This window comes from Sycon ciliatum, chromosome 12 (genome assembly GCF_964019385.1).
Source record: "Sycon ciliatum chromosome 12, ocSycCili1.1, whole genome shotgun sequence".
Lineage (NCBI taxonomy): Eukaryota > Metazoa > Porifera > Calcarea > Leucosolenida > Sycettidae > Sycon > Sycon ciliatum.
In genome coordinates, this window is record NC_088654.1 from 17672113 (window position 1) to 17687673 (window position 15561).

At 48.6% G+C, this 15561-nt stretch overlaps 1 protein-coding gene across 1 annotated transcript in view; it reads left to right on the forward strand.

The window, feature by feature from the left end:
- Positions 1-798: 798 nt before the first annotated feature.
- Positions 799-15561, forward strand: part of LOC135828137 (plexin A3-like) — a 44913-nt gene continuing 30150 nt past the window's right edge. The window contains exons 1-12 of the mRNA XM_065340569.1: positions 799-1175; positions 8431-9187; positions 9473-9627; positions 9937-10029; positions 10948-11033; positions 12064-12136; positions 12443-12563; positions 12872-12993; positions 13316-13513; positions 13768-13929; positions 14356-14480; positions 14935-15061. Of these exons, the coding sequence (XP_065196641.1) occupies positions 8626-9187; positions 9473-9627; positions 9937-10029; positions 10948-11033; positions 12064-12136; positions 12443-12563; positions 12872-12993; positions 13316-13513; positions 13768-13929; positions 14356-14480; positions 14935-15061 (1824 nt within the window). The 5' untranslated portion in view covers positions 799-1175; positions 8431-8625. The remainder of the gene's footprint in view (positions 1176-8430; positions 9188-9472; positions 9628-9936; positions 10030-10947; positions 11034-12063; positions 12137-12442; positions 12564-12871; positions 12994-13315; positions 13514-13767; positions 13930-14355; positions 14481-14934; positions 15062-15561) is intronic.

Below are 15561 nucleotides of genomic sequence, written 5' to 3' on the forward strand. Positions count from 1 at the left end.
ATCACAATGCACATTTTCAAGGAAACTGACTTCTATGGTACTTATAGTTGACACCCTGACTAGTCCATGTACAGAGTCAGTGTACAAGGAACTCCTTTCCGCTATCTGAGATAGCGGTAGAGCTTCTCATTTTTGTCAAGTGGTGACTGGGGTACAACTTCAAGCGCCACAGACAGTGTGTAGCGGTGCAGTGCGAGATTTCGGCCCATGCAGGACTCGTGGATGGTGCAGGTACACAGGGACATGTAGCACTATGTCACCGCACAGTCTCTGGTGACGTCTGTACAGTGTAGAAATCTACTCAGTGTGCTGCATGCTGGCAGTCTGTCTGTACTGTGATCGATTGTGCTGCCCCTCAACGGCTCAAGAGGTTCAACTGCTCAAGTGAAGAAATCCCGAAGCCTCCGAGACGAAGAATGCAGTTCCCTATTCAGTGCACTGATTGTGGAGTGTGACAATTATGTGTGCAGCTAGTCTACAAACTGAGTCTGAGGCTCATGACTATTGAGCTACTGTACTGACTGTACGGGCCAATACTAGACTAAGGCAATAGGTCATCATGTCCGTGTGATTATTTTGTGTAGTATTCAAAATGTCCGTGTTCTTCCAGACAGACACGCGCTTCACGCAGCGCAACCTTGAAACCGCGGTTTTCTGTGTGTGACGGCGGCAGCGAGTGCCCAGGTACCAGCTGGCCAGTGCATTGTCACACTGATCATACGGTCATAGCATACATGCGTGTTGTCGTGTGGAGTGGTCACTTTTCGCAGTTTCTTCAAATCTCTCGACTCCACAGCTCGAGTCGATCTACTAGTAGTACTAGCCAGCTTGCACTACCAACAGATCGTGAATAAGGCTTGGCGAGGTGCCTCTCGCGTTGCAAGCGACCGACTCGTGCGATTGTCAGGAAGCCCTCTGAGACCCGGATAGTTGGTGTTGGCCGCTGGGGGACTTCCTTGTTCCGCACCATAGCGTGGCGAGAATTTGTGTCATTGCTGCCGGTAGAGGCTAATTTCTGTGTGCATGTCCTGTCGAGCGTGAAAAACGCAGTTCTGTGGGGCCAGCCACGGTGAGTGCTGGGCTAAATTTACCACTCTGCCGGCAACTTGCAACCGTTCCATCATCGCGAAAGGGACTCTAGCCGACTGGAGAAGATCATCTGCAGTTGCCTTTAGGTAAGTAAGGCTGTGTGTTCGGGGCATATGAAGTGATGGCGATTGTATCTGTTGCGGACACTTGTAGAGAGACCCAGCGCTAGTAGTTGTTTGGTAAATGAATGAAAGTAGTTGGAACTTGTTCATGGCAGTGAGCCGTTTGGCAGCTGAGAGCGTTCGCTTGTGGCCTTCAGAAGGAAATAGTTGTGTTCATACCTGCACATAGTGGTTGTCTCTAGCTCAGGGACCAGTGCTCACTAGGTGGGCTGTGTAGCGGGTAGCGGTACCGGTCGTTCACGTGCAGCGTGAAAAATAGTTATCGAATGCATCGGTGAAGAACTACAGCAGAAGAAGCCGGTAAGGTCTCTGTAGATCTCGGCTGATACTAGTCGAAATGTTATCGTTTTGCAATTATTATTTTCGTCATGCGGTTGCTTGGCTGCTGCCGATACTAGAGCTCGCTTGGTGACCTGTGTGGCTGTGTGGACCACGCATTGAAAAATGGTCGACCTCTGGGCGACTCACTGCATCATGTTATTGACTATTGTGCGTTTGTGCATACATGTACGAGTAGTTTGACCGATTGTGTCCGTGTTGGTAGAGGCTGTTTTCCCATTGTGCGGTTGCGAAATGCGGAAACTCAGAAATTCATGTCGTTACATTATCGGCAATCAAGTACCCATCTCGTTCTAGACTTTCTAGCGCTACGAGAACATCGCACGAAGAGTATCAAGCGCATACGCAAAATTCTTTTTTCTTCCCCTTTGCCTGGCTTTGGGTTTCCTTCCTGACCCTATCGAACCAGGGCCTCTAGTAGAGGGCACACACTGCTGAGTATCGTGGCAACTACCGGCGATGTCAAGGACTAACTTGAAGGTGTGAAGTAGCTAGATAGCGTTCTTGTGTTTCTCGCGCAGCGCACAAGCTGGCCCAACACATGCTCGATGGTCTGTTTTCTTCTCCACTGTCGCACTGAGGTGACTTGCAAGGGAGTTCGGCCATTAGACCATTCATTGGACAGTGCGTCTGTGTGTGTGTGGTGTGTGTGTGTGTGAGAGAGAGAGAGTGTGGTGCGCGTGGCCCTGCGAGTGCGAGGCATGCAGAACGCTCTCTCGATCTGTCTCCTGTCCTCATAAGGATTGCAGCGCTATGGGGTCACTTTGTAAAGATAATCTGCAAGCTGAATGCACAGGCTGGATAAACACGCAGGTGTCTGCTGTTGCAGTGCTGATATAGGGAGTTCTGTGGTGATTTTTGTGGACCTGGTGTCCTATGTCTGGGTGCTTGCGAGGTAGTGTGAAGATCAGACGTATCTTATACTTCTAGTCATATTCCTTTTTTGTAACGTTGAGGGTCATGGCGGAGTTGAAATTGAAAAGTCTGCAGGAAAAAATACACACACACACACACACACACACACACACACACACACACACACACACACACACACACACACACACACACACACACACATGTACCATGTATACGCCCGTCGCAAGAGAAGCACGCAAATCTGCAAATGCACTGGATGTGTACCCACAGATTTTCTCTTATAGTAATGATAGCGAACAAGATCTGAATGAGACAGATCAAGACTTGCGCCAGATAACTGTTTAATCCACACAACTGGCGAAGCCATGTGAATCGACCACCAATGCACACCTGTTCTACACCACACGGAGTACATCGGCATAAAACGGCCAAGACAGTTACCTATGCATACCCTACACTTGCTGGGGTAACCAGTATAGATAGCACGCTGCTTTGATTGAAGCAGACACTAGATGCACTGGTACCTTGAAGTGAAATTGGGAGTTACTTTACCAACCAGCCTCGGCTACTGAGTACTGGGAACCCAGGCCAACAGACATACCAACAACCTCAGCCATGAAAGCTATTATAGTAACGACACACTGGATTGTGGAGCCGAAACTAGTCCAACTTCCAAATGCTTTGGCAAGAAGGTAGCTTTCCGACAGGTTGGACACACACACACACACACACACACACACACACACACACACACACACACACATGTACCCACAGACGTACATGAGTACGCAGTACGCAAAGGGCTTGTGTGAAAGCCACAGTGTACCCACAAGGCAGTACTAGCAGTAGTCGAGTTCAAAGCCACCAATGTGAGGCTGACGTGGATACATTTTTTGTGCTTTTTGGATTGCATGTGTTCATACATGTAAATAATAAAAACGACCATGTCCTGCGTATATCCCAGTGCATTTGTCAGAACTAAGGCTGTGTTTACATGAGAAATTTCAACCCGGGTCGAGTTCAGCCCGGGTTGAAAGTCTGTACGATAGACAAAAGAGGTGAGCGTTTACATGAAGACAGTTGACCCGGGTTAAATACTGATATGCCGCCAAAAGTCCACTTCTAGAGTCCTGTATGGTCACGTGAATCCGTTCGCGCGAAATTTGCATCTGCAGTGCCGTTTAAACCTGGCGCGAGATACGCACAGAAGTACGTTTGTACAATTTTCTTGACCCGGGTTGATTTCAACCCTCCCCTTGGGGGGAGGGTTGAAATCAACCCGGGGCGAAATTTCAACCCGGGTCAAGCGCAATGCGTCATGTAAACGCGCCATACATTTTATGCACATGGCGGGTTGAAATCTGACCCGGGTTGAAACGCCTCATGTAAACACCGCCTAACTCTACCTTCACATACGCGAACAATGCTTGCCAATGAAAGAACTCACCAAACAGAACATATAAGGCAGTTTGTGATGGGAGCATGGTGTGCGGTGGCATGATAAGCAAGTCAACACTGTGTTAACTTAATTATCATCGGGACTTCTAAACCCAGTTCGGCTTGAATTTAGGCACTAAACCAATGTGTGTTCTCGCTCCACATATACTGGCACACACAGAAACATAGACAGCAATAGCGACAACACACAGAATGAAGGGTAGTTGGCCGCAGCCAGACGTGAACCGGATAACGAGTGAGGTATGGAAGCAAGAACTGAGAACAGAGCGTCTAAGATAGAATAGGTGTGCCAGCGGATAGCAGAAATAGACCATGATGCAGAACCACTTGGGACCGTCAGATTAATTTTTCTGAACCGAGCCAGCCGGAAAGAAACCCTTGCGCCGACGGACGAAGTATTTGATAGGAAAACAACCGGATGTATATCCCCAATGGCGATTAGGCATCATGTAGGCATGGCGAGCACATCACGGCAAACATAAACACCATGTCATTGTTATTCTTTTTATCCGGACCTCAACGTTTCGGACACCTGGGGTCTACTGGGCGCCCTGTCGGCAAGGTTAAGTGGAAATATTACTACTCTTTTGCCAATTTGTTTTGGGAAATAGTGACGTCGTATGCCAGATTTCTGGCACTTCTCCGTGCAAGCGTACGTGATTCGGAGTTTGAACATTTCCAAATTATGGGCGGTGCCCGATCCCAGACCGCCCGGATACGAAAGTTATGGGTAGTGGTCGGTCCCGGACCTCCAGGGCAAGAGAGTCCCGGACCTCCGGGGCAAGAGAGTCCCGGACCTCCAGGGCAAGAGAGTCCCGGACCTCACGGACAAGAGAGTCCCGGACAGTGGTCAGTCTCGGGTAGCGCGCCCGGATAAGAGAGATGTGTATTTGCACTGCACTGTGTTACATACAGCCTGACCATAGCGGCACAGTACAGTCAACTTCGCTACTAACTACTGCGGATATAACGACAGTTTGCGAATAACAACAGAATTCCATGCCCAGAGCAAAGTCCCATCTAACTATAATACATATAATGAGAATTCGGGTAAAAGGACACTTTGTGATTAAGGATACTTTTCTGATACCCCGCCGAGTGTCGGTACACGCGAAGTTGACTGTACTGCGGCACTGGTCGTCCCTGTGTGAAGTGTACTGTGCGTTGCCAAGGGTAGATCATTGAATGCTAGAGCTGCTTAGACCACAGAGGAACAGTGCTGTGGTGATCGTCCACATGTGTGTACTATACTGTACACTGTGTTTCCAAGGATACTCAGTAGATTAGCGATGCTAAAGCTGCATAGACCAGCATGGTGCAGCTGTGTTGCAGCATATTGATGTACATGCATACCTCGCTTATCCGGGCGCTACGGTCCATTCTATAGAGATTTCCACATGAGAAGTAAGAAGGGCCTACGCTTCGGCTCTTAACCCCCGATTCTTTGGGCACCGGAGAGTAGTGTTCAGTTGAAAGGCTGCAGAACAAGGAGGGTAACGTTGAGGGGTCTGTTATAGCTCTTGGTGGGTCTAGCTGAACAGGAGCATGCCTGTTGATTGTGGAGATATTGCAGGAGCTGAGGGAGCTTTCTGCATACCTTTGCAGCACGCCCAATGCTCCTTGTCATACCCTTGCAGAGAATCATCTGCAGATTAGTAGTACTTTTCAGCAAACACGCTGCTGTCTGCAAGAACATTGCAGCCAAATCTACTAATTGCAAGACTATTGCAGAAAATTCACGGCTGACTGTGACTTCGATGCGCTGGGTGTGTACCATGACGCCTCATAAATGCTGTTGTATTGGCGAGGCGGACACTAATCTCCAATGTAAAGTACTCGAGAACTTGTGGAGAGCGCTTACGTCTAACCACCCTTGATCAAGCCCATAGCGTTGTGTTACACCCTGACGGTAATTATGAGTGATTATCAGCGTGGTAGCAGGGACATTCTCTGGCAGACTCATCGAAAGAATGCGGGTTTCAGGAGTAATGCATTGCACAATGCAGCTGCTAATGTATAGATAAAGATGGCCACAATTTACCTGGTACCCACGAGCCACCACAATGATCATTGTCATCAGCTCACTTGAAGTGAAATGTTCCTGGCTATTTCTGCAAAGTAAGGCAGACAAAAAACCAGGCATATTGCTGTGGAAGCTGGTTTGAGGGCAAGGCTTCGATCCAGCCCTTTTCAATGTTAGCTAACACAACATCAGGTGTGTCTGCTGGTATGTGTGGATCGATTGGCAGCATTTGCAGAGGGTTAGGGGGTGCATGATTGTACGTACATGTACCGAGAGTTCTCCCTGTCTCACATGCGTTCTGCAGTCCACTTATCCTGTGTTTGTAGTTTCCAGTTTTCTGAGAGAAGTTCAGAGTAACATTAGATGTGATCCATTCAGAGCCATGTTGTCTACCTTGCACTGAGGTGTGTTGGGCTTTAGAAGCTAGGGTTGACGCCACCTTGAAATGGAAGAAGGGTGGCTGCTGGCTTGGTTTCTGCATACACTGCATAGTGCAATTTCTTCGCTTGTATTTCAGTCTTTCAGTCTCAATTTAATGCAGGACTAGTTGTCGAGCTGTCTAGCCTTTCAGCATGTTTCTACATCCGTCGGCAACATTTTCAGCCTGACAAACTGCTTTTGTGCTTTTGGTGGGAGTTGGGTGAAGTTATTCCCAGACTGACTTTTCTGCTTGCACAGGCATGGTGGTGGCTTGGCACAAGCAATGCTTCCTAATCTGATTTTGTTTCTCAGCACAATTGCATAGCCGGTGGGGATTTGTGAACTTTACTCTATCAAAACTGGCTTCGTAATGGACAATGGCTAGTGATAAGGACAAACTCTTCTCCCAGGTGGATTTAGACAGAGGGACTATGTTTACTAGCACATCATGTTGTAGCAAGTGTAGTTTGCTTGTTACTGTGGCTGGTGTACACACTTGATAAGGCCAGCTGTGCAGTGCAGCTCGGGTGATGGAGGATCGTAAACTCAGTATGCGTAACGCACACGCAAACACAAACACACACACACACACACACACACACACACACACACACACACACAATACACTACAATACAATACAATAATGCCATCCGAAGATAATGGCACACACACACACACACACACACACACACACACACACACACACACACACACACACACACACACACACACACACACACACACACATACACACACACACACACACACACACACACACACACACACACACACACACACACACACACACACACACACACACAATAGGCTAGCTGTAACACATAATACCTTGATGGGTTTTTTTAGAACGGGTAAAACGTGAATATGGAAGGAACTTGATGGTTGTTGGCGGTGCTGGTGAAGTAGGATTTTGCCTGAACAGATGGATTGGGTTACAACAACTCTACTCCAGCTAAACTGGATAGGGTACTAGAAGGCGTAAACGCACTTTTGTAACCAAACTGGAGGTTCCATGACTACTTCCCCTCTTGCTGGAAGGGCAGATAAGCTGTCTTGTCACACCTACATGTAACTAACGTGTTACCTGTGTATGCACTCTTGCAGTTTCACCTTCTACTGAGACAAGCACAAAGAACTGGTGACACATCCTCTATGGGGTTGTGTTTCACTGGTAACTAGTTACTAGTGGCCAGGCTTGATTGGGGAAAGAGTGTGATATGAGTGTCGGGTGACACTCCCTGAGCTGAGAACACTCACCTCTTCCTGACAGGCGGGCATGGTGCCAGTTAGTTAGGCTGTCTTGCAACCTCAGATTAGACTCCTCTGCTACATTAGATTTGACATGTTTTGTTCTTGCAGTTCCCCAGAGTCGCCACTAAGGTGTAAAGGCATAGTGGTGGCCTGCGGAAGCGAAGGCTATAGCTTGTGTGTTTCTGAACATTCAAGTGATGCTAACGCGGATCCCGCGAATATTATATTATATTAGTTCCCCAGAGAAAAAGTTGTACTGTCTACTTTGAAGTACAGTCAGACCTTGCTTATCCGGGGATCCCTCGCCATCCAGAAGAAAATCGTTGGTTACCAATTATTTACAGCATATGACAGGCATACATACAGTGTGTGTGTGTGTTCGATTATCCGGTTCCCTCGCCTATCGGGATATTTCTGTGGAACACCGATGCCTGCGGTTATGCGAGGTCTGACTGTATTAGTACTCAACTTGTGTACAACTACTAGCAGTTTCTTGAAAGTTTCACGAAGCTCAGAGCGTGAGAGGGGGGGGGAACCAGTTGCAACGAAGTCTTGTAAAATGGCCCAAACGATTTTAGTCAGAGGATTCTAAGTGTGAGAAGCACATCAAGCTTTGCACAAATACAACATCTTTGAAATTAATTTTTTAAGGTGATACTTTTCATGAAGGACAGGTGTTCGTATCTAAGAAGCTATGAACCACGTGAACTATGCATGAAAAAGTAGATATGCTGCATGCATATGCAAGCCTTTCTTCTATCCAGCGTGGTCCAATCATGCTGGAGCCTGCTCAGTATTATGTGTTTGTGGCCGCTGGTGCTTTTTTTGTGCAGGAATCTACTTCAGAGTGCTATTGGCATTCTGAAATATCCCATTCATTAGAAGCTTCCAACTTGGTCTCGAGTGTCCATACTCCCACCTGCTTCAAGGGCGTAGGCCCACAGGCAATCCAACACCAGGGCTAGGCGCCCCTGACATTGTTGTGGGTGCGGCATCGCGACCTCACCACGTGGACACACGGGTCCCCCATGGCCGCTGGTGCGACGCGCGGCCGGAAGCTCCGAAGACTTCTCCTTCTGGCGTTGGCGTGCGCAGTGGCAGCGGCGGCAACATTATCGTCATGCACTCACGCCGCCCATCCATCGCCCACCGGCCACGCTGCTGCTACTGCTGCCGTGGCGATGACAGCGGCGGGACACAGCTACAGCGCCTTCAGCGGTTCCCCCGGCGATGTGTTCACCAGCGTTCTCGTTCACGAGTACACCGGTAATGTGTACATCGGCGGCAAGGGACGACTCTGGCAGCTCAGCAAAGACCTGAGCGGGGCGCGCTCGCTCACGCTCGGGTCCGTCAACGACTCGCTGTCCTGCGGTCCTCCACCGCTGCAGCAGTGCAGCACGGCGTTTCCCCGGTACCAGCAGCGGCAGTACTTTGTCCTGGCCCTGCATGCCGACTATGCCAAGGGCAATCTCGTCGTGTGCGGCAACGTTTACCGAGGTGCCTGCCGTTTGCTTCCTCTCAGTGACATAACGTCGGGCGGGCCAACTCAACGGTATCTTCCATCGCGAGACGGCTTCGTCGTTCCGCCAGGTAGGCAGCCGAACAATTGTCTAGTTGCGTTGCCAGACTCACCTTTTCGTCTGAACTATTTCAACTGTTCATTGCTTGTGCAAAGTTTTTATTTTTCCTTTCCTGCATTACACTTATTCACAATGAGGGCCAGTCGGGCAGCTTAGAAGATGCTAGAAGCTGTAAAGTGTAAGGTTGTAGCCTTTTGTCTCCATTTTTTTGAGCAGGTATGAGCGTACATGTACTTCTGCATGAATCCCATACTAACTAACTAGCTCAATGCTTCGATTATATCTTGTCCAATAGTGCTCACGACACCATCGCTCATCTCCTCGACCCTGTCCACGGACGGTAAGAAGATGTTTGTGGCAACGCCGTCGTTCAGCGGCGATGGCAAACGCAACCCGGTGATCAGAACCCTGTCCACGGAGACCTATCGTACTCTCACCAATTACTCCGAGGTATGTACATGTAGTGATGTACAAAGCGGGGTATTTCCCTGTCTAGTTCCTGCTTTGTTGACGGGGTGACCAGGCTTGCATCCAGTCACAGTGCACCAGTGCACCTGTACGGTGTAGGATATGCACAGTGGTTCAGCGTTCTAGACATCTTGTCTTCCCCGTTTGCGTGCATAATTATGGTGGTGCAGTGCAAACCTCTAACTAAGGCCCATCTGCCACTAAAGGCCACTTTCTCTGGTCCCAAGGGGTGGTCATTAGTCACACCGTTTTATTGTATTTGCTTTTTACGTTCATCTGCATTCTGGGTAGATGCTGATACAGAATTCGGGCGACAACTTTCCGTCAGCGTGGAGAACGGCGTTCACTGCCGCCAACTACGTCTTCTTTGTCTACACGGAACAGGTGAGCATGAGCTCGACATTACTGTAACCATGACAACACTAGTGTGCTGCGTAGAAGCGCTGCATTCTCAGTTCGGAGTAGTTCTGTGTTTTCTTTGGACTTTCCTGAAGCTGCGCGATCAGTACTGCCAAACCGTACAAAAATATAACCTATAAAGTAATTTTGATGCGTGAAAAATGTCATCATTTTTCTTCTTCGGTGCGTTTTATGTCCCCATGACGTCGAGACCTCTGCTCGGCTGAGGGCAAAAAGCCTCACCATCACAATGCTCCCACTATGCAATTTTTGTCTTTGCCTGTGAGCTGTGATCATTGTAAAAAAGATAAAATAAAATAAATAAACATCAGACCAAGCAAAACTAGTCAACATGTTTTTGTGCTTTGACCTATATTCGTATTGCCTTCATGCCTGGTCACAATGTTTCGGATACTTTGAATTTCTTCTGCGTCTGACAGAGCAGTTTGATTCTGATAACATCGGATTCTCAAGAATTGCATTGCACTATTCCACTCGGACCGGCTGTGATGTGACGATAACATGTTGTGCTGATGTATGTGTGTGTGCGTGCATGCGTGCATGTGTGTGTGTGTGTGTGTGTGTGTGTGTGTGTGTGTGTGTGTGTGTGTGTGTGCGTATGTGCGCACGTGTGTGTGTGTGTGTGTGTGTGTGTGTGTGTGTGTGTGTGTGCGTGCGTGCGTGCGCGTGCATGTGTGTGTGTGTATATGCGTGTGTGTACGTGTGTGCATGTGTACATGCGTGTATATGTGTGCGTGTGTGCACATGGTATGTGTGTATGTGTGTGTGTGTGTGTGTGTGTGTGTGTGTATATGTGTGTGTGTGTGTGTGTTTGCGTACACACGGACACATGTATGTGCATGCATGCATGCACATACGTATGTTTCTGTGTATCTATGCTAGATTGACGGGAGAAAGTCTAAACCGACGACCACTCTTGTGCGCATCTGTTCAGACGATGGCGGATACAAGAGGTTCCGATACCATGGGTAAGCCCAAGGCTTGAGTTCAACCATTAAAGGCGGTGAACAGGAATACAATGAAACCTGTCCAAGACGACCGCTCAAGGGACCTTCAAAATGTGGTCTCTGTTACCAGGTGGCCTCCTTATCCAGGGTCATTTGACTGGAAATAGCATCCCTTGATCCTGGTTTCAGTGGTCTTCTGGGACAGGTGGTCGCCTTGACAGGTTTTACTGTACTTTTCTATCCTCACCATTATCACTACTACTAGTGCACTAAATACTGTAAAGTTAAGGTACTGTAAAGCGACAAACTTTCGCGGCGCGCAAATTTAGCGTTTTCATAAATTCGGCTGGTTTACGATGAGAAACTTTTGCGATTCTATCTTTTCAGTCGGATCTTGTACTGTCTACAATCAATGCACGGAGGGGTTTGCGGCGTTTTATATTCGCGAATGTGTGATGGTCGCGAAAATAGCGAAATTTAATCTCTAGCGAAAGTTTCTCACTTTACAGTAGCAGGATTCGCGGCCGCATCACCTGACGTGTTTAGGAACACATAAAGCAAATACATTCGCATCGGCGGGCCATCACTTCGCCCATATATCCTCAGTGTCGAATGCAGACCTCACAAGTGAGTCGGAGGGAGAGGGGATAAGTCTCTCAACAAGCGGGCATGTAACATCTCCATAACACCATAAACCGCATCTTTGTTACCCTCACACCGAGCAAGTGAGTACCCAGATCACCGTGGGTGTCGGCACAGTTCATTGCTTGTAAAGTGGTACTCGCCCGTATCACCGCGATGGAGAGAACACTAAACACACTTCCTGTTACCAGCGCAGGTTTTGCACTCGGGACCTCATGATTCACGGGCAAGCCTAAAAACAATCGGCTATACACGTTGGTTACTGCACAAGTACTGCTATCTATCATTTGTTTTGCGAGTATACCCATCCTCAGCTGTTTGGTGCGTACATCTCACGACGACTATACTCGTCTTTTCGCACGGAAAGGGCTAATATCATTGTGTTTTGCGCATGTGTGTTTCTGCGTAGGTATGGATCCTATGTGGAGATGCAGTATGGGTACACGACTAAGACATCTTCTGCTACTGGCAGCTATGCACAGGTATGTTATGTAGCAATGTTGATTTCTCAACTCTTGCCGCAGATAACCAGTCACGCATTTTCCTTCTTTAGCTGCACAATTATAGGCAAAGCTGAATCACGTTTTTAGGAGCTGCACAAGGCACTGCACATGTACATGTATATGTGTGTTTATGCTTACGTGTGTGTCTTTTTGTCTGTCTGTCTGTCTGTCTGTCTGTCTGTCTGTCTGTCTGTCTGTCTGTCTGTCTGTCTGTCTGTCTGTCTGTCTGGGTCTGTATCCGTGTGTGTGTTTGTCATTGTGTATGAATGTGGTGATATTGTTCAGGCTGTGCTGCATCTGGAGGCGGGTGAAAACCTTGTTGGCAATGCACCAGCCGGAGCACTCAATGAGGATCGTGGAATTGTCGTCACGGCGTTTGATGACCTGAAAGGCGGCTCACTGATCAGTAAGTCTGCCTATTCGTTGACTAGATGTTTACAGGCGGAACTCTTGAACAAAGTGCTTGTATGATCATGGCTTATATTTATTAGTGGTGGACAAACATCGGATATCAATATCAGAAACATGTAAAATTGTGATCCTCTTTGCTGCCTGATGATTGCGAGAGCATGAAACTTGAAGTAGCAGCAAACAAGCCTTGATTGCCTCCACGGTGTTGAGCACTGTCAGCACACTGGTTACATCCTCTGGTGATCCTCTTTTTCATTCGTGAGTGCATTTCTTCTTCTTTGCCTTCTTTTTGGTATGCTATAGGCATACTATCATTGCACTGGGTCAATGATGATATGTCGGAACGGGAGGTGCTGTGCAAGCAGCAGAGTGTGCAGGCGGGCACGGAGAATGTCGGCTCCATCAAGATGACCAAGTGCAACGGGGTGAGTGAGAGTAATGGGCGCTGCACCACTGTTAGTTTAGCTGTGCACCCCCCCCCCCCCACCCCCCATCCCCTCCTCTGTATATGTTAAAGCGTGTGTGCTGACATGTCGTGATTTACCCCCAAAAAGTCGGTGCGCCGTATACTAGGATGATCAAATGAGCCACAGAACACAGGGTAGCTGTCTGGGTTTCGTGACAAAATCTGTGTGCGGCATATATTCCAGTGCGGCTCATACTCCGGAGAAAATTTGGTAGCTCAAATTTTGTCCACCTCATGTACTTGGCATAAAGCAGTTCTATCTGTTTCCGGCTCCCCTGCAGTATCACACGGAGAACAACGACACCGAGGTGTGCGGCCATGAGAAGCATTCACCTCTGGCTACACCGCCGCGTGAACTCAACGACTCAAGCCTTGTTCTTCAACTGCCGGCCGAGTATCACGTCCGGTCACTGGCCGGACACAAGTACGGAAACCATACCGTGCTCTTCCTGGGCACTGCTAAGGGAAACGTGTTAAAGGTGAGTGTGGATGTGTGTGTGTGTGGCGGGGGGGGGGGGGGGGGGGGGGTGCGTGCGTGTGTGTGGGGGGGGGGGGGGGGGGTGCGTGCGTGTATGCGTGCGTGTGTGTGTGCTGGCAACCTGACACACACCGTTATCCGACGGCCCTTGCATTGCACAAATTCTTGGAAATGGCGTGTCATTGGTAAATCCTGGTTCAATTGCATGAGCATGTCCCCATGTCCTGCGTGCGCCTGTGTTCCCATTCTCTCTAGGTACTGGTGGATTCGTTCGGTTACCAGGCGGGCAAGGTGTTTGACAGCATTGCTGTGGACCCACTGCGTCGGCCCATCACCAAGCTCATCCTCTCACCCAACAACCACTACGTGTATGCCCTGGCCAACGCCACAGCCAGCAGTGGTGCTCCAGCATCTCAGGTACTTGCATGTAGAAACAGGCTGAGGGTCTCCTGAGGGTCTCCTGCCAGCACTGGCAATCCTCACTCACTCTAAGTATTGCCCTAGATCTTGATAATACATGTACGTCAGTAGCAACAGTACACTGACTTGTCAGTTTGAGCACTCTGGCAAGGTACGTTCGGGCCTGGTCTAAATCTGGCTTTGGAAAATTTATTTTTCACTGCTATCCGGTACGGCCTCTTTTTCTCTGTGCTGCGCTGATGAAACCACAAAGGACAAAACAATTCTGTCCGCAGATTGAGTAATAGCAATAGAATCTTTTTTAGAATGGCACAAAGCCTCCAACGGAGAGTGGTAGTCTTGGTGGCATGTGTGTACGCTGATGACCGCACGCATTCCTACATGTTTTTATGTATTTATTCTCACAATCTTTTGTTCACGCAGCTGTTCAAAGTTCCTGTGTCAGAATGCTCCCGGTTCAAGACCTGCTCGGCATGCACGTCGGCAAAGAGCTTCATCAACAGTGCCGTCGTTAACCCACTGTGCGGTTGGTGCGTCTACACAGGAATGTGAGTTGTTCTCTAAGGATTTTGGAAAGCCTTCATGACCAAGATGATGTGTAGTGATGACGGCGGAAGTCATCCTATTTATTGCTACTCTCTATTTCCATCACCACTTTCTCTTGAATTTGTTCGTGATATCTCAATTGACCCTTCGTGAAATGACGCTTCAGCTGATTCTGTTTATTGCCATCCTTTTAGACTCTAGTAATTTCAGATATTTTAGGTGCTTAATATTCTAGGTACATGTACTAAGTATGCAGGCAAAAGGCCAGGTTAGGTGAATAGAAAGTTTAGGCACAAATAAGCAGTTCCCTACTAGATTATGTGTGTGAAGCTTCCTCTGTGTTGCTCTGCGTGTTCTGTGTGTAAGTAGACCATAAAGCTAGCGAACACATTCAAATTGACCATTGGGTATGTACATGTTGTGTGTATTTCCTCTTGTTCACTTGTCGTCCGTCAGCTGTACGCACCGCGGCTCGTGCACAAAGCCTGCGGGAGCAATCCGTCCCTTTCACCAGAATGACTCGCTGTGTCCGGCCATCCTCAGCATCTCACCAACACTCATCTCACACATGACCTACACCATGGTTAGTGTGGAAGGGGGAGTTTCCCCACTTCCCCCTCCTCCCCCCCCCCCCCCCCCCCCTCCCCTTCTCCCCGCCCCAACATGGAAGAGGTGCTGTTGGGAAGGGACACAGTGTCTATTGTGTTTTCTTTAACAGCAGTGTGGAAGGGAGAGTTTCCCCACTTCCCCCTCCCCCCCCCCCCTCCCCCTCATCCCCCCACCCCTCCCCCTCTCCCCGCCCTGACATGGAAGAGGTGCTGTTGGGAAGGGAGACAGTGTCTATTGTGTTTTCTTTAACAGCATTGCGTCCAGTGTTCCACAGGGCAAATCACTTGAGAAATGTGGGAAGTTTTGTGTAGTTGTTGTCGTATGGATGCTAATCTTTTACCTGGTTCCACCCTGTGTGTGCTTCTAAGTGCGGTGTATCCCCATGGTTAGAGGGCCCCAGAATGCAAACAATGCAGCTCATCCCGTGTGAATAGCTAGCGCATGAGGAATCCACGTTGCCATTGCTTAACCGGC